General features: G+C 45.3%; 1 protein-coding gene across 1 annotated transcript in view; it reads right to left on the bottom strand.

Moving 5' to 3' along the window:
- The window catches only part of SLC1A1 (solute carrier family 1 member 1), an 83,948-nt gene that overhangs the window by 2,490 nt on the left and 55,832 nt on the right, over positions 1 to 25,626 (bottom strand). Inside the window, 9 exon segments of the mRNA NM_001082249.1 lie at positions 1,481 to 1,615; positions 9,013 to 9,207; positions 9,574 to 9,696; positions 11,867 to 11,974; positions 13,709 to 13,893; positions 16,747 to 16,845; positions 19,258 to 19,300; positions 20,540 to 20,654; positions 21,154 to 21,246. Of these exon segments, the coding sequence (NP_001075718.1) occupies positions 1,481 to 1,615; positions 9,013 to 9,207; positions 9,574 to 9,696; positions 11,867 to 11,974; positions 13,709 to 13,893; positions 16,747 to 16,845; positions 19,258 to 19,300; positions 20,540 to 20,654; positions 21,154 to 21,246 (1,096 nt within the window).

Raw genomic sequence — 25,626 nt, 5'->3', positions numbered from 1 at the left:
CACCCTCAGCCAGTTTTAGTTCCCAGACAGTCTAGAGAAGAGGCTAGCAGCAGGAAGATGTGGAGAGAAGGCACTCCATGGAGGGCATTGTCCATTTTGATAACAGTAGACATGAGTATTCTTGTGAAAACATCTGCAGGAATGATTAAAAGACCAATAATGCACCCACATACCCACTCTGGATGCCCTGGGTATTTAGAACAAGGCCAGGGATTGGAATGGCTCCAGTGCCATTTCACCCCATGGCCTCAGATCGGACTCTTGACTTTTGGTGACGAAGGTTACTGGTTCCAGGAAGAACCAGAGAAAGGAGGGAGAGGAAAATGCACTGTCATCACTAGACAGAAAAGTAAAGCTTGCCACACTGGTAGGGTAACTCGTCATCTCAGTTGGGCCACCTGCTAAAGGGCTCCACATGGCATGGTCTCCAAGCCAGGTGCAGGGGCTTTTGCCTTCTGGGATGTGACTCTTCTCTTCAAACTACATGGAAATGTCACTGTTTCCCTTTCTTCTATCTCAGCTGCTACCTTCCAACTATGCAGCATGGATTCCCTACTAAGCCTGAGCTGGTTTTGAATGAAAAGCTCAATACAGATCTACCCTTAGCCCAGGTGGCTAGGGAATGGAGCCAGACCTTGATGCCAGCAAGCCAAGGCCCAGAAGCAAACATTAGAAGGCATGTTCTCACCTAGGTGTTCTGTGTTCCTTTCTCTCTCTCTCTCTCTCTCTCTCTCTCTGTGTGTGTGTGTGTGTGTGTGTGTGTGTATGTATGTGAGAGAGAGAGACAGAGAGAGGGAGGAAAAGAGATTGAGATTGTTGCCTGAATGGCCCAATTCTTTCTACTCATAACAAGAAAGCACACCATTTATTTAACACATACTGACTGTCACACTCAGTTCTTGACACGCACATGAGCTCCCTGAATCTTTACAATAACCTAATGAGACAGGCAGGATGTTCTCCATCTTACAGATAATGCAAGTGGCCTTCAAAGAGGCTAATGAATCTGTTCAAGGTCAAAAGCCAGTCAGACGTCTGTGCTCACGCCACTGCCCTGCCAGTGCTGGAGACGCCTAGGGAGACAGATGTTTCTGAACCAGCTAGTTCTGAGCCTCTGATGCTGAAGCACAGTGCAGATGGGCCAGGATGGCTGTGGGCTTTGTGATGTCTGGGGCCTTGCCCCGCTGCTTCTTCCTGTTATTATTCTGCAGTTACCTTGTCCCACACCCAGCTCCCAACCTTGAACATTATCAGGTACAGTGAGCTAATGGACTTCATTGGCTTTTTAAAACCTTTGCTCAAGGTTATGAGGAGTTAATTTTTAAGCATGTTATCAGATAGCCTGGTCAGAGGGAAACTGAAGCAGCCCCAGATGGCTCATTAGGCAATCTGGGGGCAGAGTGATGACAGACTGCAGATTCTCCATGGCTGAGAAGCTGGCCCGCCCATCCGGCTGCACAGTGCATTTATTCCAACTCACAGGAGCCAGTCGACAGCAATGATCAGGGTGACATCCTCAGCGGGCAGCCCCACAGCACTCAGCACGATCACCATGGTCACCAGGCCAGCCTGGGGCACACCGGCAGCTCCAATGCTGGCAGCTGTAGCTGTGACGCTGTAGCCAAAACACAAGCAGGAACGGGATTAGACACCTACTTCTCCCTCTAAGGCCCCTGGCTCGTAACATTTAGTAAGTCCCAGTGGCTGCTACCTCCCTGTTCCTGAATTGGGCAGTCAGAATCTGCCATCGGCTGAGAACCAGCTCTGCCTTGCTGTCGGATGAAAGCTGTAGGGCAGTGAAGAATATGAGGCCATGTTCTTGTTCGGGGAGATGTGGCAAATCAAACGCAGGAAAATATAGAGGAACTGTGAGAGGAGCAGCCAAAAGATGAGCAAGAGAGGTATCCAAGAGCAAGGCAAGAGTTTACCAGCTGGGAATGCTTACAGAAGCTTTTTACCCATCCATACGTATATCCCTTTTAAAGAAGGGCCAGGTACCTGTTCACCTGCTTTCCCCCTCACTGCTGCCATCTACTCCCCTAACCAACCACTTACTGAGCATCTAGTATGTGTCAAGAATTTAAAGTTGTCTTGAAGGAAGGGCAGAGGTGTAGCGTAGTGGTAGCAGTGGATGGTCAAGGGTTTATCAGGTAAAGTCAAAGAAATGAAGCCAAAAGGTTAAGCAGTTTTATGTCCATTTTTTTTTAAACATCACAAGATTCTTGACCTTTCTGGGAACTGTCTTTTAGGGAACTGAATTGAGAAAGTTCCAGGATTCCCATCCAAGGTGCAAACATTTATTCCTGACTGCTCCTTTTAGCCAGTGGATTCACTTTGTGCAACAGGAGGAGAGATCTGGAATCTAGGTGGAGCAGCCAGATGAACTTTATTGCCATGTATTTAAATAGATACCTCATGGGCAGCTAAGATGTGGCTAAGGACTTTTCTCTTCAAAATGTGTAGCTGCTCCATGCTGGAGGGAACAAGAGCTCCCCACCCTGAGGGAACACCCATGCTACTTCTGGAGACAAGTCCTCCCCCTCAGGCAAGATTGAACCGCAGCTGGGATGTCAGTGGGTTGAAAGGTGAAGGTATTTGCACAAAGTTTTGGGCTTGTGTCATCTTTTAGGTCTGTTCTGACTTAAGCAATCTTTGGAAAACCCAACTGTATTTATAAGCGGATTGAAAAAAAAGTAGGTGAATGCATCAGGGGTTTTTCTTTATCTGAAGTGATTTGTGCCCATGCCCAGTGATCCCTTTCAAAAACCTTCACCTGTCATGGGGAACCATGTGCCTGTAGCTTGAGGCTGAGCTTGAAGCTCAAAATTCATCAGCCCAGGAAAACTCTGTCCTTGGGCCTGGGCTTTGCTGGTTATATCTTGGCAGTTTGAGTGGCTTTGGTCTGCAACATACATATCTGGATAGGGAACACAGTATCAAAACTTCTTCCTGCTGCTTCAACGTATTTGAGGTTGACTTAGGTTTTCACAGAAGAAAACATAATAATCATTGGTACAAAGTTCTTTCCTGGGCCTGTGGTGTTTTTTTTTTTTTTTTTTTTTTTTTTTTTTTTTTGACAGGCAGAGTGGACAGTAGAGAGAGAGACAGAGAGAAAGGCCTTCCTTTGCCGTTGGTTCACCCTCCAATGGCCGCCGCGGCCAGCGCGCTGCGGCCGGCGCACCGCGCTGATCCGATGGCAGGAGCCAGGAGCCAGGTGCTTTTCCTGGTCTCCCATGGGGTGCAGGGCCCAAGCACCTGGGCCATCCTCCACTGCACTCCCGGGCCACAGCAGAGAGCTGGCCTGGAAGAGGGGCAACCGGGACAGAATCCGGCGCCCCGACCGGGACTAGAACCCAGTGTGCCGGTGCCGCAAGGCGGAGGATTAGCCTAGTGAGCCGCGGCACCGGCCCTGTGGTCTAGTTTTAGGACAACCCTCTGAACAGGCTGTGAGCTGGAGGGAGACACCCTTGGGTTACACGTCTGGTTCTGTGGTTTTACTAATGGCATCTCCTTAGACAGGTTACTTCTCTGAATCTTAACTCCTCGCCTGGATCCAGGCGGAATGGATCTAGGTTGCAGGGCTGCAGAGAAGATGACAGGAGGGAATCCATATAAAGTATCTGGGCCAGTGCCTGTGGAGTAGAAGCTTAACAGCATGTCATTTCTGCTGACCACCTTCGCTGCAGGGGCAGGTGCTTCCACCACGTCTACTGCTACCATGGCTGCTGCTGCTACTATGGGGGTGGCTGGGAGCTGGCGGGGGGACTTCCAGAAGTTCATGGAAAATGGGATTAAAAGATAAATATTTTGGTTCAAAAAATTTGGATCCCTGTGTACAAGAGGTCTTCAGGAAAGTTATTGGAAATTCATAATTATGAAAAAGATATTATGAAAAATTCATAATTATGAAAAAAATTTTACACCAAAATAAACTTGTGTTAACTCTATTTTTCCATGAACTTTCTGAAGTAGCCTGGTATTACTACTCTTGGTATATAATACCCTGGTATTATTACTATTACTACAATAGTCAGAATGACAAGCAAAAATTCCAAACCTGAAAATCTAAAATGTTCCAAAATCTAAAACTGTTTTTATTAAAGGTTTTATTATTTTCTCATCAATTCTCTTGTTATTGTGATATTAATACAGAGAACAGGGGCCAGTACTGTGGTGTAGTGGGTAAAACTGTTGCCTGCAGTACTGGCATCCTATATAGGCACCAGTTCAAGTCCTGGCTGCTCCACTTCCGATTCAGCTCTTTGCTATGGCCTGGGAAAGCAGTAGAAGATGGCCCAAGTCCTTGGGCCCCTGCACCCATATTGGGGACCCAGAAGAAGCTCCAGGCTCCTGGCTTCAAATTGGCACAGCTCTGGCCATTGCAGCCATCTGGGGAGACAACCAGAGGATGGAAGATCTCTCTCTCTCTCTCTGCATCTACCTAACTCTGCCTTTCAAATAAGTAAATAATTTTTTTTTTTTTTTTTTTTTGTGACAGAGTGGACAGTGAGAGAGAGAGAGACAGAGAGAAAGGTCTTCCTTTTGTTGTTGGTTCACCCTCCAATGGGTGCCACAGCTGGAGCACCGCGCTGATCCAAAGCCAGGAGCCAGGTCTCCTGGTCTCCCATGCGGGTGCAGGGCCCAAGGTTTGGGCCACCCTCCACTGCACTCCTGGGCCACAGCAGAGAGCTGGCCTGGAAGAGGGGCAACTGGGACAGAATCTGGCGCCCTGACCGGGACTAGAACCCGGTGTGCCGGCGACGCAGGTGGAAGATTAGCCTACTGAGCCATGGCGCCAGCCTAAGTAAATAATCTTTAAAAAATATACAAAGAATAGATTCAGTGTAGTTCACAGATAGAATTCTAATAATATTATATTTTCCTCTCTTCCTTCCTCCTCACTTTTTTTTTTAAAGATTCTTTTTTTTTTTTTTAAAGATTTATTTATGGGGCCAGCGCCATGGCTCACTTGGTTAATCCTCTGCCTGTGGCGCCAACATCCCATATGGGTGCCGGGTTCTTGTCCCAGCTGCTCCTCTTCCAGTCCAGCTCTCTGCTGTGGACTGGGAGGGCAGTGGAGGATGGCCCAAGTGCTTGGGCCCTTGCGCCCACATGGGAGAACAGGAAGAGGCACCTGGCTTCAGATCCGCGCAGCGCGCCGGCCGTGGTGGCCATTTGGGGAGTGAGCCAACGGGAAAGGAAAACCTTTCTCTCTCTGTCTCTCTCTCTCTCACTGTCTATAACTCTACCTGTCAAATAGAAAAAAAGATTTTGAAAGGTTGAGTTACACAGACATATACACACACACAGACAGAGGGAGGGAAGGAGGGAGGGAGGGAGGGAGGGAAGGAGAGATGGAGAGGGAGATCTTCCATCCAGTGGTTCACCCCTCAAATGGCCACAACAGCTGGAGCTGGGCCAGGCCAAAGCCAACTCTGCAGGTAACAGCTTAACCCATTATGCCACAATGCCATCTCTCCCCCTCCTTTCTCTGTCTTAAAATTGGAAACTTTTTGAATGTCAACATGACACCAAAAGTTTGGAGAATTCCATCTTGACTTCATGTTACAGCTCATACTCAAAACACTGGCACACTAAATTATTTCAAAATCTGAAAAAGCCCCAAGTATTTCAGTAAGAGATTCTCAACCTATACTAGTAAAACAATAACTACTGCTACTCCCCACTCCCCCAGCTCTTTTTAGGCACCAAATCCTGTAATCATCTTTCACCATAACACAATTTATCCCATGTTCAATCAGTTGTAAGCAAATATCATAAAACCACAAAAGGGTTTGTTTTGAGTGGATGTTTCTTTGGTGCACATTCCACAGAAAGAAACATATTAGGGGTCTAGAAATATCTTTCACCATTAGCCATATGGGCTATAACTATAGCCTGTAAAGTTAAAACTAACTTTTATTATTTCCCAGGTTGAGCCAGAGAGGATTTTTTATGTTAAGTCAATGATGGCTTTGGGCATCACAGTTGTGATTGGTTTGGGGCCTGTAATTACCCACAAGTCGGATTTAAGAAGAGACAAGAGAATCGGGGGAGCGGTTTGGATGAAAAAGGACTATATAGCCTCTAGGACCAAAGTTGATTCCTTTAACAGGTCACAAGCATGGGTAGAAAGATCTAGAAAACTTATCAAAATGGGAGAGGGAGGTAGTTCATCATCAAATGGCAAACACAAGAGAGAACTGGCACCTCTTACAACCACTCCTTGGAAACCAGTCTAGCGCTGACAGGGTCCCCCAGGCTGGGGTGGGAGAAGAGGGAAAACTCATGGACATGTAAAAGTAACAACTGCTGGAGCTGCACGAGTGTTTATGGAGCAGGAACTTTGCCAGGCACGATTCCAGGGCTCAGTTTTAACACACTCTCTGCACTTGTAACTACAGGACTCTACACAAGCTCTTTTGGCAAGGGCTTCTTTAGCCAGTAACACATTTTTATAGATTCTGCAGCACTGGTGTAGCCCCCCAGCTGATATGCCACATGGTGTATTTGCACTTGACTTCAGTCAATTCCAAACAAACAGGAATACATACTTTATGATTTAGAGTTAGGGAGATCTTTAAAATTGTACTGTATTAAAACACTGTTGGTAAACAACATTCTTACTCGATATCTAGGCTGGGGTAACAGAAGCAAATTAACTCTAAAAGGTTCAAATCCAACCTTGAGTTGGCCTTGGGACACAGCTTAATCTTAAACTTACATCTATGCTGAACTAGAGAGTCACTAAGTTAACTCTCATCCCAGCCTATCACTCCAACAGACCTTTCTGCAATGGCAGAAGTGTTCAGTATCTGCGCCCTCTGATTCAGTTAGCCATCAGCCACCCATGCTGGTGGCTATCACCTTCAACAGTGCTTTCCTAGAGAAACAACTCTGGCAAGACTCAATATTGACATTTCTACCATTTCTTTGAGCATCTTTTTAAGTCTTCATTGGACTCAAATTCTCTGAAGTCTCTGCTCTGTGGACCACTGCATCCTTGAAAATCTCTATTCTCTGGGTTTCTAGGATACCACAGCCCATGGCTCCCACCTGCCTCTCTGTTCCTTCTCCCTCTTCCTTTTAGGCCCCCTTTTCTCTGTTAGGATCTTCCAAGGCTCAGTCCTTTGCCTCCCTTCTCTCCTCTACACACTTTCCCTGTATAATGACATACATTGCCAGCATGACTGAGTGCTCACTATGTAGGCACTGCTCCAAGCATTTTATATGCATAATCTTATTTAATCACCACTACTTGAGTAAATTATAGGTACTATTATTACTCTCACATTGCAGGTGAGAAAACAGAAGATTAGAGAATCCACCCCACTTGCGCAAGGTCACAGCTAATAATGGTGTCACTGATTCAAACTCAAGACAACTGACCCCCGACCCACATGTGTGATGGTCATTAAGCTCGTGACCTGACTTCTGTATCTGCTGATCCAGGCATGTGTTTCTCACTGCATATCTCCAGCTGGATCTATTAAAGGCATTGTAATTCAGTGGACCACAAGTATAAACTCTATCCTTCCACCTATCTTGATTGCTAGTCCCTATTCTATAAGCCCATCCAGCAATCTAGGATCACCTACCAATCCTGGGAGTTATCCTAGCCTTCCTCATCCCTCATCCCTCATCCAAGTTATGACTCTTCCATTCATTAGCTCTTCCTTATTCCCAGTGTCAGTGGCTTGACAGAGGCCATTTCATTCCTAACCTGGACTTCTGCTAATAGTCTTCTAACTGGTCTTCTGGTCTGTGGTCCCTGTGTCCATCCAAATCATTCACCACACTGACAATTACCTTTAGAAAATGTGTACCTGACTTTTCTCTGAAGGGAGGAGAGAACTTCCACCTTGCTTATGGCCCTGTCTAAAAACCGACAGAGTTTGTGAACTCAAAAGGCTTCCATAGCCTTGGTAGCTCATGTCAAGAGCCTCAGGTGACCACTGACATCATAAATAAGACTGTCAATTGTTAAATCAACAACAGGAGTCACTGTGCACTTGCTCCCCATGCTCGACCTGTCCTTAATGAGTTGTACTATGAGAATTAATGGTAAAACTTGTCTTCAAACTGTACTTTATACTTTGTGTGTCTGTGTGAGTGCAAACAGTTGAAATCTCTCCTGAATAAAGAGTTGGTCTTCTGTATATAAAGTCAATTAAAAATGAATCTTAATGGAAAATGGAACGGGAGAGGGAGTGGGAGGTGGGGTGGGTGGGCAGGTATGAGGGGAAGAAACACTATATCCCTAAAAGCTGTACACATGAAAATTTGTATTCATTAAATAAAAACCTTCAAAAAAGAAAGAAAGAAAATGTGTCCCTGTCCTTAATATGATAAATCTTCTAAGATCCTTCCATGAGCTCCCCATATAGAAGTTTCATGATATGACCCCTGCTTCCTCATTCTTGTGTGTCTTCTATACTGTACTAGGTATGCCAGCCATCCCAAATAATCTGCATTCTATAACCAGGCCATGGCTACATTACAAGTCCCTGTACATGGTCTTAATCCAAAGTGCCCTAAACACTCTCCATTGCCTGCTGAAGTTTTATTCCTCTTCGAAGATTCCGCTAAACACCCACCTCAGTGAGCTTCCCCCGCCCCTCCCCTTTCCAGGTCAAGCCAGCCTGTTTTCCCTGGCAACCACCATGCAAAATCTCATTCTAGCCCTTATCACAGCCCTCAGCTTTCACTGAGCTGTCTATATCCTCACCCAGCCAGGACCCCTTAAAATCATGGGCTGACCCTTATTCATCCTTGAGTCTCTGGTGCCTACTCTCTTCCCAGCACCTACTGAGCACAGAGTTTTGCCCTTGATTAGCCAGACCCTGAAGCCTAAATCTTGCATACCATAAACCCACCACTTATAATATAGTTTCCTGCAGAGACCAAGGAAAATGATCTATCGCAGGGCCCTTCTTGGCCTCCCTTCTTAGATCGAGTTTACTTGAGGCAACCCAGTGACAGTACACAAATGAGTGCGATGCCATCCCCCACCTGATAGTGATGATCTGCCCAATGCTCAAGTCCATATCATTCAACTGTGCAATAAACACTGCTGCCACTGCCTCATAGAGTGCGGTCCCATCCATGTTGATTGTGGCACCAACGGGCAACACAAATCGAGTGATCCTCTTGTCCACACGGTTCTTTTCTTCTGCACAGCGGAAGGTGACAGGCAGTGTTGCTGAACTGTGTGATCAAAACAGAAAAGAACGTTGGGTCTAGGAAGGGTACTTCTCAATCCCTACCTTTAAAGACACCTCTCTTCTAAATAGTAGATCAAGAACCCAAAGCATACTGGCACTTTTGGCAGATCGAGGAATCAGAAGGCGCAGTGCCCACTACTGCTTCAAGCTCCACGGGAACCCTCCCTGGGCTGCAGGCCATGCCAAGGCGGCAAGGACTCAAGAGGGTGAAGGGACAGGGTCTAGGACGTAGCCAGAGATTATGGAGGCATTTTTCAAATGGAAGGCAGCTAGGAACACAAGTGGGAGTCTGTTTCATGTGATAGAGTGTGGTCTGGAGCCTTCATCCCAAAACCGCTCTTCTGCTTACCTGGAAGAGATCATGAGTGCTGTCAGGAGAGCCTGGGTCATTCCCATGGCAAATCGGAAAGGGTTCTTTCGCACCACAATGAAATATATCAGTGGGAGAATGACAATGGAGTGGATTGCAAGCCTGCAAACAAGAGACAGTTTCAAAGGTAACACCACCTGCTGGCACTTAGTCCTGTTGCCAAACACCTTCTTTATTCATGATGTTGTTTAACTTTCATCGTGAGGCAATGAGAAAGAGGGAAGTCAGGCAGGCATGTGGGAGTAGGTCCCTATGTGCATGAGGACACAGAGGCTCTCTCATTCAGTGAAGCTTCTTGTCAAAGCCAGCAGCTGAATGCTAATGCCAACACTCATTTAACATGGTTAATGACCTGCCACCATGCTCCCTGAGACATTCCTGCTGTATGTGCTGAACACTCTTCCCTCCTTGCTGCTTCTGAATTACTTTATTATTAATGTTTATTTGAAAGGCAGAGTCGCACACACACACACACACACACACAAATAAATCTTCCATCTGTTGGTTCACTTCCCAAATGCCTGCAACAGCAAGAACAAGAGCTGGGCCAGGCTGAAGCCAGGAGCCTGCAACTCCATCTGGGTTTCCCACATGGGTGGCAGGTGCCCAAGCACTTGAGCCATCCACTGCTGCCTCCCAGGGTATGCACTAGCAGGAAGTTGGATTGGAAGTAGAAGGGCTGGAACTTGATCCCAGAATTCTGATATAGGAGGTGGGCATCCCAAGTGGAGGTCTAATGCACTGCACCACAATGCCCATCCCATGCTGCTGAATTTTTACTCCTCCTCTAAGACTAAGCAAAACATCCCTTTCCTCCAGGAAACCTTTGTTCACTTTCCCAGGAAGAGCTGATCCTTCCCATCTTGGCTCTCCTTACGTCCCCCACGTTGTGCCTCCTCACGAGCCCTCATTCCCTGCATCCCTGGGGCCACCGCTGTCTTGCTGGATGGCACCCACTAAGAGGGAAGTCAGAACTGCAGTCAGAGAGGAATCCCTGTTCCTCCACAGTCACGCTTTAGGACTGCTCCTCTTTTCTTTATTATTCCTTCCTGCCTGCGCAAACTGTCCCTTGTCTCACATGGAAATCTGCAGGTCACACAGAAGAGGGGCCTTAAAAAAATGAGGCCTGCTTATCAGATGTCATGAATATGTAAGTGACAACTTAGAGTTTACAGGTCAGTCCCGTGAGGTTGACATAGTAAATGAAATGGTCCTGACAGTCTGTAGCTATGAACTACTGGTTTTCCACTGAAAACCTAGATAGGGTAACAGAAAAGCAGCCAGCAGAACTGCTTCAGAAATGGATCAGCACCATGAATCTTAGCATAATCACTGCCCACCCGCAGCGCCTGGTCCTGCCTGTTTGAGCAGTCACAGCAGGGCTGGCCTCTGGAGTGGCACTGGTCCATCTCCCTTACCACCATGGCCCTTGTGGAATCCAAGCTGCTCCTGTGTTGGCTGCTGGGGCTGTGTTTTGGCACAGATTAAATGTGCAATGGAAATGCTCCAGTGTGATCAAGTTTCAATAGCTAAGTTGATGGCTCAAGTGGAATGTTCGAGGGATTGATTTGTGGGAGTCAAATCAGTGTTATTTATGCATTCCCTTGGTCCACATGTCTTAGCATATGGGACGTATTCAGGAGCACCATACATAACCTGTCCCATCACATCTCTTCTTGGGAAACCACTAACTAGGCTGTATTAAGTATGCAATGACCCATTCCTGCTGCCTTCCTGGTTTATGGCTTCTGAAAAGCCCCACCCAGTTCCTGCTAACCCAAAGCATTCCCAAGCACACTCTCTGAGCATGGCAGTGTTACAGCCCAGCATCAGAATTTGAAGCAAGCAGCCCTGGAGCCTGATTCCACGTAGGCTCCTCTGAACTGCTTTCAGGCTCAAGGTACATGGGGGCCCTTCTTACCTGCTTGGCTAGTTTGCACTTTTGAGGAAGCAAAGGCCAGGAAAGAGCCAGAGGCGGCTATGAGTGGGTTTCTCTCTTGATTTAAAAACTGATTTGAACACAACCAGTAAAAAGGCGATGACCAAGCCTGGTCCAGGCTGTTCTGCCAAGAGCTGGCAATTAGCACAGCATGATCCGCCTACTCTACAGCTGTGAAAGGGCAGCCCTGCTCCCCCGCTCTCTTATCTCTGAACCCCATCTTTCCTGCACGTGGCAAAGAAACTGATTTGACCAACTGAACCTCAGCCTCTCTGCAGCCATCCCATGGGGTCCAATGCGAAGTTCCTGCTGCTGTTCTTGAGCCTGACATACCCACTCAGGACGGTGACCATGTACAAGCCCAGCTTGCGGAAAATTTCCCAGTCTTCAACTTCTATGATCTTCCCGGCAATCAGGAACAAAATACCAAGCGGCATGTAACTAGAAAGCAAGCATGACAAAGGCATGATTCCGTCAGCAGGGTTTTCTCCGTGGGAGGAGGCAAGGCAGTGTGTAGACCCTCAGTGCATGCCCTCAGCTGGGAGGAGCGTAGATATGTCATGAAACCAAGGGTTCTGTGTCAAGTCCTAGGCAGACTGCGTGGATTCATTTTTAGTACCTGCATGCACCTTAAATTCTAGCCATCCAAACAGTCATGAGAGTAGTTTGCAAACTTGGCAAGAACACGTGGTGAGAACGGTGCATAGCCTGGGCCATGTGCCCAGTACACATATATCCCACTGATTGCCTTATCTGCTTATCTCATTTGGGTTTGACCCTGACAAATATAGACACTTGGTTCATTCTAGCCATGGTCTTCTGATTTCCCAGGAACCCACAATAGAAAAGCAGTATCGGTGGTCACAATAGCTCCATTTATGGAGCCCCCATTACATCCTGTGTTGGGGAAAGCATTTTATATGCACCATTTCCCTTAATGTACATCTGCCAGTCCTGGGGGTAGTTTTTATTAACTTTGTTTGTAGAAGATGAAGCTGAGGTTTCTGCAGGATTAAGTAATTCACCTGGCTTTTTTTTTTTTTTTTTTTTGGAGCTTTGTATGTTGCTGTCAGGGTCTATAATTTGAATTAAATAATGTTCTACCCCGGCCATCAAAGAAGGAGATACCTTTCTCTGAAGGGAGGAGAGAACTTCTGCTTTGATTATGGCCTTGTCTAAATAAGGTCAGAGTTTGTGAACTGAGGAGACTTCCATAGCCTTGGCAGCTCATGACAAGAGCCTCGGGTGATTACTGACATCATAAATAAGAGTGTCAATTGTTAAATCAACAATGGGAGTCACTGTGCACTTACTCCCCATGTAGGATCTCTCTCCTTAATGTGTTGTACTATGCGAATTAATGGTAAAATTGTCTTCAAACAGTACTTTATACTTTGTGTGTCTGTGTGGGTGCAAACTGTTGAAATCTTTACTTAGTATATACTAAGTTGATCTTCTGTACATAAAGATAATTAAAAATGAATCTTAATGAAGAATGGGATGGGAGAGGGAGTAGGAGATGGGATGGTTTGTGGGTGGGAGGGTAGTTATGGGGGGGAACCGCTATAATTCAAAAGTTGTACTTTCAAAATTTATATTTATTAAGTAAAAGTTTAAAAAAAAACAAAGAGTATAAGAAAAGAATGTAAGAACCCCCCAAAATAATGTTCTACCAATTTAATATGAGATAGTGGAGGCAGAGGTCTCCTGAGAAAGTGGACCTCGGGCAGCGTCTGGGATGAGGCAGAGCCTCAGGGGCTGTGCCTGGTGGGCTCAGATGGCAGCTCGTGCTCAGATGTGTTGGGGCCCCTGCTGTACCAGCTCAATGTTTCGAATTTCACTTCTGTATGGGGCCTAACATGGAATGCCTTCTGTGTTCTGATGTGCAAGAAACTCCTTGAAATCTTTCCTTTAAGAGTCACTTCTTACACAGATGCTGGCTTGGTGACAGATGACCTCACAGGGCTACAGGGAGAAGAGTGGCTGAAAGCCAGGCTTGTGTCAGTGAACTACCTCCCGCATGGTGTGTGGAGTTCGTTAGCAGTCTCATGGTTTCATAGCAAATGTTCACCTCCCCTAGAATGAGTTCAGTGGAGAAACAAGCCTCTTCTTCTTAATTCTGAGGAGACAGGGTTGTCAGGGGAAGCAAAGATGGCATTAGCAGCATCTGCTCACCACATAATGATCTGAACGATTTTCATGGTTGCGTCACTCAAAGCATTGAAGAAATCCACCAGAATCTGTCCCTTTTCTCCCATTTTCCCGATGACGAGTCCGAACACGAGGCAGAAGACAATCAAGCCCAGGACATTGATGCCATCTGAATACAGGCCCACGACTCTGTACTCCTTTGTTCTGTTCTGTGGATCAAAACCAAGGAAATATATTGATATGTGATTATAACCTTGTTAGAATGCATGGGAACCTGAAATGAGAAAATGAAATGAGAAATGAAAGCTGAACGTACCAGGCAGAGTGAACAGTACTTCAGGAAATAGTAATAATAAGAATAAATCCTTTCCCAATTGAACTTTAAAGTTTTTTTCCTTTCTCAACAAGTTCCTATTTTAGTATTTCTTTTTAAGACTTTTTTACTCTGGATTGCTTTGCATTTTTATTATGAATTTTAGAATCAAGGCATTTTTTCAGGGCTATTTTAATCATGAGCTACATTTACAGTCTGCTTAAAAAGACAGAAATTAGTGCAGGAAGCACAAAATATTTACCAGTGCAAACATTCTCAGGAGATTTTTACCATCTATTTTACCCTGTTAATGAAGTAAACGTACACTTTTTATGGCCTCTGGTCTTGGGTGACCAACAAGTTTTTAGAAATAAAAAAAATTAACCAGATCCCTATTACAAGGGACTTTTACTTTGTCCTGGCTGCAAGAGTATATGATTTACCAAAGGACACCATAATCTGGGTGAGACAAGCCAGGTTTATAAAAAATTATGTGGATGAGCCACCAGGGTGCCAGTCATTTCTGACTTAAATGGCCTACCAGCTCTTTATGGATCAGCCAGGGTTCTCTAATGGCACTGGCTACAGCATTAGCTCCTGACTCAGCTGGAGAGAGACGATGAGCTGTGAGAAACACCAGCTCATGCCAGCAAGACTGTATGTAATGAACACAGCCTGGCGATGCCACAAGCGTCATAAGGAGGTGGGGACACGAATGAGGACTTGGAAGTTAGGGAAAGCAGGCAGCCAGGAGACCAGGCACATTCCAGGAAAATGGTAAGAAAAGCAAAAGCCATCAGGCACTGGGCCTTTTCAATCTGCTCAAATAACTCTTTTCTTTCTTTCTTTATTATTTATTTATTTTATTTTATTTTTTGACAGGCAGAGTGGGCAGTGAGAGAGAGAGAGACAGAGAGAAAGGTCTTCCTTTTTCTGTTGGTTCACTCCCCAATGGCCGCTGCAGCCGGCACACCGCACTGATCCAAAGCCAGGAGCCAGGTGCTTCTCCTGGTCTCCCATGCAGGTGCAGGGCCCAAGCACTTGGGCCATCCTCCACTGCACTCCCGGGCCACAGCAGAGAGCTGGACAGGAAGAGAAGCGACCGGGACAGAATCCGGTGCCCCGACTGGGACTAGAACCCGGTGTGCAGGCACCGCAGGTGGAGGATTAGCCTAGTGAGCCATGGTGCCAGGCTCAATAACTCTTACTCATGCATTATGGCCCCCACACTAATTTAAAGCCCTCTGTGGAATGCCCTCAAAGCACCCTGCTCTTTCCAGTTGTAATCTCTACCACTTTTTGCACAAGGGCAAATGCCACCTGTTTTTCATTATTATAATCCCAGTGCCCGGCAGGGCCTGGCACATGGACAGCGCTCACAAATGTATTTTTGGAACCACAAGGAACTGAGGGGCATATCTGTAAGGAAGAGAGAGGGCTCACTGGGAAGTGACTGGGAAAACGCGAGAGGAGCCAGAGAAGTTAAAGCTTCCCGCAATGGAAGGCAGGAGCCAACTGCAGTCAATTTATCTAAATTCCTGTGTTTACTCAATCTTTTCTTTTTTTCTTAAAGCTTACCTTCCTTTGTGAAGGGAGAGAAGGTTCAGGAGCAATCTACTCTAGGCCTACAAAACCCACATGTTCTAATCTCCAACTTGCAAATCCCAAAAGCTCTTGAGGCCCTTTGACTTTGTTGATAAATTTACAGCCAAGCCTTTTGGTGGTAAAACTTACGCTGAACCAAGGGGGCTACTGATAGTCTGTGTCTCTCACTTGACAGAAAATTCATGAGTTAGCTGCAGAAATACTGAGGTGCTTTCTGGAGGGCTGCTGTCAATCCCCTCCATGGATACTGCATAACCTACAGTGCATGGGCATACGCAACCCAGCCCTCCTGCAAATTCCGGACCTGAATCACAGCTGGGCGAGGAGATCCAGCCAAGGAGCCATGGTCCTGCATTCTGGGTTAAAAGAGCCCTGCAATGTAAAGCAGCTCCCCGACACTGCTGTAAGAAGTGGCTGAGATATCCTGTAGGAGCCACAGCGCCCATTGCTTCCCCATGTGGAACCACTGATCCTCTTTGATCCTGGTAGTTATGTTCCATGAGGTCCCCATGTACACCAACTGAAGCAGCCAATACTAAGCCAGTCCTCCTAGAGGGAATACAGGGTTAGGGAACTGGGAACACTGGTTACATCATTTTCAATAATGAGTGCCTAACATTATTTTATGTATGTTTTTGTTTAAAAATACCATGTTTAATATAAGGCTGAGTTGGTAACACTGAAGTCATGGTCAACAACACTGTAAGTCATGATGGAAAGCAGCTTATCTGACACATGTTTTCTCCTTGGTCTTAGGAACACTAGACAACACTTTTATACTATGTTTCAGTCCATTTTAAACAGTGGAATCATGACAAAAAGCAGAGAAGTGCAGAAAGGGTGACGTTAACCACCTTGCAAAATGGACACAGGTTCACACAAGACAGGAAGGCAGGGCACAGCCTTGCTCAGTCTTGGCTGGCCACACGCACGGTGGGTGACACACATACTCTGCTGCTCTGTGCAGGCCTGCCAATGACTATGAATGTGCTGTGAGTACTGATTTGGGGGTTACAAATACATTTTAGCAGGTAGGTGAATTCACCAATGCAGAGTCTGAAAAGAACAAGAATTGAATTTTTCCCTCTGCTCACGCATGACTGGTGCCTGCCTACTGCAAGAGGGGAGCTGCCACGGGACGGACCTCAGACACGGCTGTTGTCATGACGGCTGTGACAGACTCTTCAGTCCCATTCTTCCCTGTATCATCGGAAGCTGTCACTTCTTCACGAGTGGTTTTGTACTGCATATTAGAGAAAAACAGAGACAAGTAAACAACCACCAAAAGAGTTATTTAAGCTCCCAAGGCTAAACAACAGGAACACTTTATTGGTCAACAAACGTGCCTTTGAAGGGTTCAACCTCCAGTGCCTCTGCTGCGTCTAGTTCTTGAACATTCTGCCTGGAAGTTTAGGAATTAAAAGTACACTTGAGAAATACAAACCCTTCATTTCCACAAGTACCATTCAATAGGTCGGAATGTTCTCTCTTGGGGCGAGTGTATGGCACAGCAGTTATGTCACTGCTTCATATGCCTACATCCCATATGAGGATGCTTGTTTCAAGTCCTGGCTCATGGCTCCTCCACTTCTGATTCAGCTTCCTGTTAACGCACACCCTGGCAGGCAGCAGGTGATGGCTCAAGTAATTGGGTCTCTGTCACCTATGTGGGAGACATGGATTGAATTCTGGGCTCCTGGCTCTGAGCTGGCCCAGCCCTGGCTGCTGCAGGCATCTTAAGGTAAAGTACTGGATAGAAGACCTCTTGTTTATCTCTCTGCTTTTCAAATAAAGTTGAAAAAACAAAAAGAATGCTAATTCGCTTTTATATCAATGGGACAGTAATGTGAAAGAAAATGTTTTATTTGTAGGGGCGTTCACAGACTAAAGGGATTCCTGTCAATCATGTGTCTCTATTAAGGATTTTCTTTTTTTTCTTTAAAGATTTATTTAATTTAAAGGCAGAGTTACAGAGAGGCAGAGGCAGAGAGAGAGAGAGATCTTCCATCCCCTAGTTCACTCCCCAAATGGCTGCAATGGCTGGAGCTGTGCCGATCCGAAGCCAGGTTCCAGGAGTTTCCTCTGGATCTGCCATGTGGGTGCAGGGGCCCAAAGACTTGGACTATCTTGTACTGCTTTCCCAGGCCACAGCAGAGAGCTGGATCAGAAGTGGAGCAGCTGGGACTTGAACCGGCGCCTATATAGGATGCCAGCACAGCAGGCAGTGGCTTTACCTACTATGCCACAGTGCCAGCCCCTAAGGATTTTCAATCTGGGGAAAGTACCTCATCACCTTGACTTTAATAAACAGCAGAAGGATTTAACTGTATAGTTGTTCCCAAATCGGTAGACCCTGGAGGACTATTTGGCAAGTGAGATTTCTGTTGAATTCTCTTCCTTCATCCCTGTCTGGTTCCATGGAGCTTGAACACAGAGGCTGGAGAAAGAGCTACAGTAGTATTACAGCAGGCATAACTGTCGCTCCTCCACAGCTCTACCAACACCAAGCACCAGACAAGTGACCACTGTGGCTGATCTGCGAAGGCACCCTGGAATAGAGGTGCTTCTGTGCCTCCTGGAGTGGGCAAGTAGCAACAGAATTGCCATTTTTGTTGGTATACACAGAGGTCTCTGTTCATGTAATTTATGTAAATGAAAGCAGCGGAATGGGGGTATTCAGATGTTTTAAAGAAGAGAGATCTATAGGAGAAAAGGGCTTGAAGTCAATGGATGAAGAGACGGCAAGAAGAAAATCGCGGCTGTGTTGCATTGCTCTGTCAAGTTCCAGCAATGGGCATACAGTGGTTAAGAAAAACACTGATTCCCAGGAACACTAGCCACACCATGTGGGTTAGTTGGGCACAACCAGGCAGAGAGGGCAGGGAAAGAGCAGGGGAGGGCACTGTGTTTGTGGGCTGTTTCCTCACAAACACAATGTGCTGCTTCTCCAAAAACTAGTACTACAGCTCATTTTTTTTTTTAAAGATTTATTTATTTAAAAGGCAGAGTTACAGGGAGAGGGAGAAGGAGAGGGAGGGAGAGAGGGAGGGAGAGGGAAGGAGGAAAGGGGAGGGGAAAAAGGAGAGGGGGAGAGGAAAAAGCAGAGGGGGAGGGGAAGTGGGAGGGGGAGGAGGAGAGGGAGAAAAAAATCAACTTTCCATGCTGTTTCACTCTCTAAATGGCCACAACAGTCAAGGCTGAGCCAGGCTGAAGCCAAGGAGCCTCATCTGGGTCTTCCATATGGGTGCAGGGGCCCAAGGACTTGGGTCATCCTCTACTTCTTTCCCAGGTGCATTAGCAGGGAACTGGATCAGAAGTGGAGCAGCTGGGACTTGAACCAGTGTCCATACAGAATGCTGGCATTGCAGGTGGCAGCAGCTTAACACTACAACGCTGGACCCTGAAGCCAACATTTAAAAACACTCATTTGTTGACAGACTGTTAACTTGCTTCCTTTGAGTTCTTTTGGAGGAGCAGCTGTTCTTACATGCACCTCACTGTGGGCTGGAAGGATGATTCTGTGCCCCACCACTCACAGGTGCATTTCCTGTTGCCTATTTATTGGGTAGTCCTATTGAATTATAACAGAAAAAAATAACCTTAATTGGTAACAGGAAGAGGGGAACGAACTGAGTGCAAAGGCTATTAATATTACCTGCTGAAAACAGGCCTGCACGAGGTTCTCAGGGAACATATTCCTGGCAGAGACATGAAAATCAGTGTTATATTAGGGCCAAAGAGGGTGTTCTGGTCATACTCAGTACACTGGTAGCAATGAGTCTAATATAGAACAAGTACTTGGGTTTCTCATCCGGCCTCTTCTCTGTAAAATATTTCCATGCATTACAATTTACTTATTTCCTGCTGAGCTTCAACCACGTATGGACAGTTGTGAGCAATCGTCACATGAGCGATTCTGTAAGTGACACACTTGCTGTCCACAGTGCAATGCTGCACTGGCAGATGGACAGTCAAGGGACTAAGAATTCTTTAATTTCCTGTGCATTTCTGCTTCCATCCATGAGGATGGATGCTTATCAACAGTCCACTGGGTTTGTTTCCAAATTCTTTATGCCAACTGCAAATATGATCATAATAGGGGAATTAAATCTTATGTAAACCAGGGAAATGAGTGTGAAAAAGAGGTGTGGTTTCTATTAAAAACTAAGCCGAATGCTTGGAAACTCAGTACAGCCAAATAACTAAAATGTCTGTGGTTAAATTCGGTATGGATAACAATTGAAGTAAAACACACACACACACACAAAACTGAGAGCATGTGGTGCTCAGTTTTCTTTGCAATTGCTCAGGGTTTTGTTGCTCCATTCCATGGAAACGGGATCAGGAAGTGCAGGCGATGCACATATAAGGGCTGGGTATGTAACAGAAATGATAGGAAATTACAATAAATTAACATACTCAAAGAAAAGACCTTGGCCCTACATCAAAAGTTGGTGGAAAATTCATTTAAGTTTTAGATGGGAACAAAACATGTAATGCATATCCAATTTTTCTGAGCCTCTCCTTGAATGACTACTTTTAGTTAGCTGGCCTATTTCTGACCCTGACTGTTCCAGGCAAGATTCAGGTTAAGAAGATTCCTCCTGTGCAATTAAAACATGTGTTTCTTCACGTGTGCTTCAGAAGTGCCTGTCCAATCCAGGCCAGCATCTGAACGTGACAGGTATACCTCCTGCATCTCCAGCAAGCTGACATCCTAATGGAGGAGCCTGCTTCTTGCAAAACCTCTTAGAACCATGACTTAGCAAGCAAGACTGGCTACAAAATTTGCGAGATCCAGGACAGAAAGAAGATGCATAATAATGAAATTTAAGAAAAATTTCAAGACAGCATCAGCAGGGTATGATGACACACATGGGGCCTTGTGCACCTACACAGATCACACACCCCTGAGCCACGCGTGGCGAAGCACTCACCTGATCAGGTCTAACATGGCATCCACTGTGCTGACTTCAGGGGTGCTGCCTGTCCTGTCGATTTCATCCACTTTCTGGGTGACCCCAGGCTTGATGCTCACCACCAACACAATACCTGTGGCCAAGCACACCACCCGCATAGCATTGAGAAAAGTCCAGGCCCCTTGGCTGTCAGTGCAAGCTTCCTAGAACCAGCGGGCAGGGTAGCACCTGGCAAGAGTGTGCCTGGGAAGACCCTGAGATCCAGCCAAAATGCCATCTTTCTGGAAATATTTTATAATTAGACTCAACTCCACTGTTACCAACTAATTATCCAGTTTAAGGATTATGTAAGCTCTTGGCTTGATTCCTTCTACTCGGTGATTCTGCAAGGCATAGAACTGGCACCCTCTTAACGTTTCTCACTTGAGATTTTAATAAGTACTGCCACGGCTAAAATTCAGTAAGAATCACATTTTCTTCACATAAAAGGTACAATTTAGACTTCAAGGCAAAAAGGTTCATGGTAATTTGACAATACTAATTTCTGATTTAAGAAAAAAACAACAGAAGGATCAACTACTTTTTGAAGTCACAATAACACGGAGGAATAAAGTTTCAGAAACAAATGTTACCTAGAATTACAGCAATGATAGTGGTGCAGAAATAATACAAGACAGCACGCAGACCAATTTTCCCAGAAACATTGGAATCCAGTGCAGCAACACCTGAGGGGGAAGAGAACAGAAGTGAAATTATATTAATTTTTAAAAGACAATCCTGGGGCTGATGATCTCATCCTTGATGTGTGGCATAAACAGCTGAGCAATGTTCTCTGTGTCTACAAGGCCCATCTCACCAGCTGGGATGCAACAGGCAAAAGAAACACTTCCAAATTAATTCCAGAGTGGTTCAGACACCACTTCAGATGCCCGTGTCCCTTATCAGAGCACCTGGGTTTGAGTCCCAGGCTCCACCTCCAGTTCCAGCTTCCTGCCAACGCTGACCCTGAGAGTCAGCAGTGGTGAGCCAGGTGGGTGCGTCTTTGCCCCCAGTGTGAGGGACCCACACTGATTTCTTGGCTTTTGGCTTTGGCCTGGCCTACCACATGAATTGGATGGGCGTCTGGAGAGTAAACCAGTAGACAAGATCTCTCCTTGCCTTCAAGATAAGAAGAATAAAAATTTTAAATAAATAAAGATCCAAAACATATGCATATTGATTTAGGCAAGAAAGAGTTCAATCTTTAAAAAAATATTCCAAATACAGAATTACAAGAGGGAAGCCCAGTGAGGTGCAAATTCCCCTGCAGGCCAATTCCCATAGCCTTGACCTCTGCTCTTTTTGGGGTGGTCATGAAACACTGTCACAAGGCAACTTCCATCTGCATTTGCTCAGAGACCTTTATCAAGATCTGGATACTATACAACTTAATATCCTTTATGATAAACCTCTTGGAATTCCGTGTCAAGGAAAATTTTATCTTGAAGAATTGAGATAGCTTCCTCATCACATAAGAAAAATGTGCAACTCATGATTGTTTTCCTTTTTGCCTTTTCTGTCAGGAAGCTCAGTCAACCAAAAAAGGTTAACTTTTACATATGATTATAAAAGTAACTTATATTCATTATAATTCCATGGAAAAAGAATACAAAGACAAAAACAAAAACCACTTTAGCTCTTCAACTACAGTTACTATTTCAGTGACTTTTTTAAAAAAGATTTATTTATTTATTTGAAAGCAAGAGCTTCACAGAAAGAGAGACTGAAAGAGATCTTCCATCTGCTGGTTTACTCTCTAGATGACCACAACGGTCAAGGCTGGGCCAAGCTGAAGCCAGGAGCCAGAAACTTCTTTCAGGTCTCCCACTTGGGTAGCAGGAGCCCATGCACTTGGGCCCACTTCTGTTGTTTTCCCCGGCCAATAGCAGGGAGTTAGATTGGAAATGGAGCAGCTGGGACAGGAACCCATATGGGATGCTGGTGTTGCAGGCAGCGAGTGGCTTTACCTATTATGCTACAAGGCTGGCCCCTCCAATGACTTTTCTTTTCTTTTTTCTTTTTTCTTTTTTTTTTTTTTTTTTGACAGGCAGCGTGGACAGTGAGAGAGAGAGACAGAGAGAAAGGTCTTCCTTTGCCGTTGGTTCACCCTCCAATGGCAACCGCGGCTGGCGCACTGCAGCCGGCGCACTGCACTGATCCGATGGCAGGAGCCAGGTGCTTATCCTGGTCTCCCATGGGGTGCAGGGCCCAAGCACTTGGGCCTTCCTTCACTGCACTCCCGGGCCATAGCAGAGAGCTGGCCTGGAAGAGGGGCAACCGGGACAGAATCCGGCACCCCAACCGGGACTAGAACCTGGTGTGCCAGCACTGCAAGGCAGAGGATTAGCCTAGTGAGCCGCAGCGCCGGCTACCTCCAATGACTTTTCTACCAATAATTTTTCATGTAAACAAACAGATAATTTTATAATTTTAACTTTCTTCCTCCTTAATACTTTATTATCCTCATCATTACAAACTTGTTCTGAGGAGAATTTTATGGCCACATCATCATCTGTCATGTGGCTGAAACTATACATACATAAATATATTGAATCATCCCCTTACTGCTGAGTCTTTAGATCGTCTCAGGGCCAAATCCAATAATAAACCACAGCAATTTCATTATCCACCCTAGCTAGTCCATTTCCTTTCTCTTTTCATGATTTTCCAATTGGTTCCACAGGAACAACCCTATTGTGGATGGCTTCTGTTGTGAGACACTTTAATATTCCTGCTTCAAAGAGAAAGGATATAAGTGAATAATTTCTGAGAGCACAGGCAGATTATGAGACCTCTGGCCATTTGGTGAACTCTATTTTTGCATGATCTTTGGCTATCAATAAAATGAGCATTGCCTAGACCTGAAAGAGTTGTCTGGATGCCAAGGAAAGCAGCGTTAGAGGTGGAAGACATGCATCCCTCCTTGTGCGAAACCCTTCCCTCTCTCAAAGATGCTCGCATGAATGAAATCTAACGATGCTGTTCTCTACCTGGGCTTCTAGGTTGGAGACGAGGCAAGTGATGAAGCAACCAAAAGCATACCTTTTCTTGGTTTCCAACTCTACCCTGATCATGGAAGAAAATGATTTGGTGTCTTCAGTGTGAACAAGTTGTCCTGTAAACATTGGCAAAGCCAGGATAACAGGACAAAGGAGGAAACTGTCACAAGGCAACCTGAAGGGAAAGGCAATAAACCTGTGTGGCTCTCAGGTGCACAGGCAGTGTTTATATTCACTTCTCACGCTATCAAAGGCCCATTCATCTTGTTCAATGAGTGGGGATTATGCTTCTCACATATAACCATACGGATTGGAGGTACAGGAAAAATCTGAAAGGAAGCTATCACCATTATGATGATGGAACAACTCATTTCTCTTGCTAAACACACTGTTGCCCTCGCTGCTGATTGCTGCCTTGGAAGTTAATATTTTGAGAAAAGGTGCTCTGGCCTCTTTAGCAGCTACACCAGGATGTTGTTAAAGGCCCATTCACTAACCTTCAGGACAAGACTGTGTAAATACCCAATGATGGGGATATTGCAACAGGCACATTTTATGAATAACCTTGATGATAGCTTGTTTTCTTTCTTTGAGAAAAAGGCAATCGGGTATGTTGAAGAGACTTTGTTTTCTTGAGGGTAGGACAACTGAAAATACCAACCATACAAAGAACAACAAAAATCAAGAGGGACCAAAGGTTATAACTCAGAAATAATGAATGATCTCTTTTAGTTGAGGTCTCTCAAAAAAAAAGAGCAAAAATAATGCAAATATCTGAGTTTGGTAAGTATATGATTATAAAATATACCTAAGAGCTCAGTGTATTATTTTGATAAACAATTTTAAAATTTGTAACTATAATGGTAGGTTAAAAAGAAAGAAAAAGAGCAAGGCATTGTGGGGCAGTGGGTTAAGCCACTGCATGCAATGCCAACATCCTATATTGCAGTGCTGCTCTGCTTTCCCCTGGGAAGGCAGTGGAAGATGGCCCTAGTACTTGGGGCCCTACCACCCACATGGGAGACCTGGATGGAGTTCCTGGATCCTGGCTTTGTCCTGCCCCACCTGGGTTATGGCAACCATTTGGGGAATGAAACAGGGGACAGAAGATTTCTCTTCCACTCCGCTTTTCAAATAAATAAAATCTTTAAAAAAGGACAAATTGTTGTATGAACCCATTTACAGGAGGTAATCGCTTAATAAAGACAAGAAAATCAGCACTTTAACAGATTTCCAAATAACCTGTCGAAGCACCTTGACCATTCTCTGTGATGGATGTCTGTTTGAAGCAGCCTCCAGCCCCTCAAGTGCAGACAATGGACAGATTCACAGGGTTGTTACAAAACTGTCTTGGGCATGTGTTTGGTGCCCTCTCAGGATTTCTTCCAACAGTGAAACAAATTAAATCTACGTGAGTAATTGTTTTGAGCATATGTTAATATGTCTTAATTTGTCTTAATGGCTTGGCCATGGGCTGATGCCTCTGCTTGTACTCCAGGACCAAGCTGGTAATAAAAGGCTTCATAATAATGAGATTGTTGGTGGAAATATCTTAAACAAATACATCCCCAGGCAGTCAGCCAACTCCTCTCTGTTGGAGCACAGCAACTATCTCACAGACTTTGAGGAAGACTTTTATTTCTCATTCCTCTAATCTACTTCAGTTCTACCAATGTCTGGAATATTACAGAAATTTTTTCAAATCAACATACTTCCCTACATTCTACAGTTATCCCTCTACCTCTCCAGTCATCAATGATCAGGGGCAAAGCTTGTCCTGAAACCCAGATTCTTGGATGATTTGTAATATGCTATGAGGACAAAGGTGGTGACCACCAGAGAGGAAGGGAAAATATACAGGACAACATTTTAAGCTTTGAAAACCTCTATAGTAGGGGTATATTAAGGACTATAAAATATCAGTCTGGGGCTGGTGCTGTGGTGAGGTAGGTAAAGCCACCACCTGCAGTGACAGCATCTCATATGAGTGCCAGTTTGAGTCCTGGATGCTCCACTTCTGATCCAGTTCTCTGCTATGGCCTGGGAAAGCAGTAGAAGATGACCCAA

This window comes from Oryctolagus cuniculus, chromosome 1, assembly GCF_051225735.1.
Source record: "Oryctolagus cuniculus isolate XC-2025 breed Fujian yellow rabbit chromosome 1, ASM5122573v1, whole genome shotgun sequence".
Taxonomy (NCBI): Eukaryota; Metazoa; Chordata; class Mammalia; order Lagomorpha; family Leporidae; genus Oryctolagus; species Oryctolagus cuniculus.
Note: the sequence above shows the minus strand (reverse complement) of the source record. Positions and strands in the feature narration are given on the sequence as shown.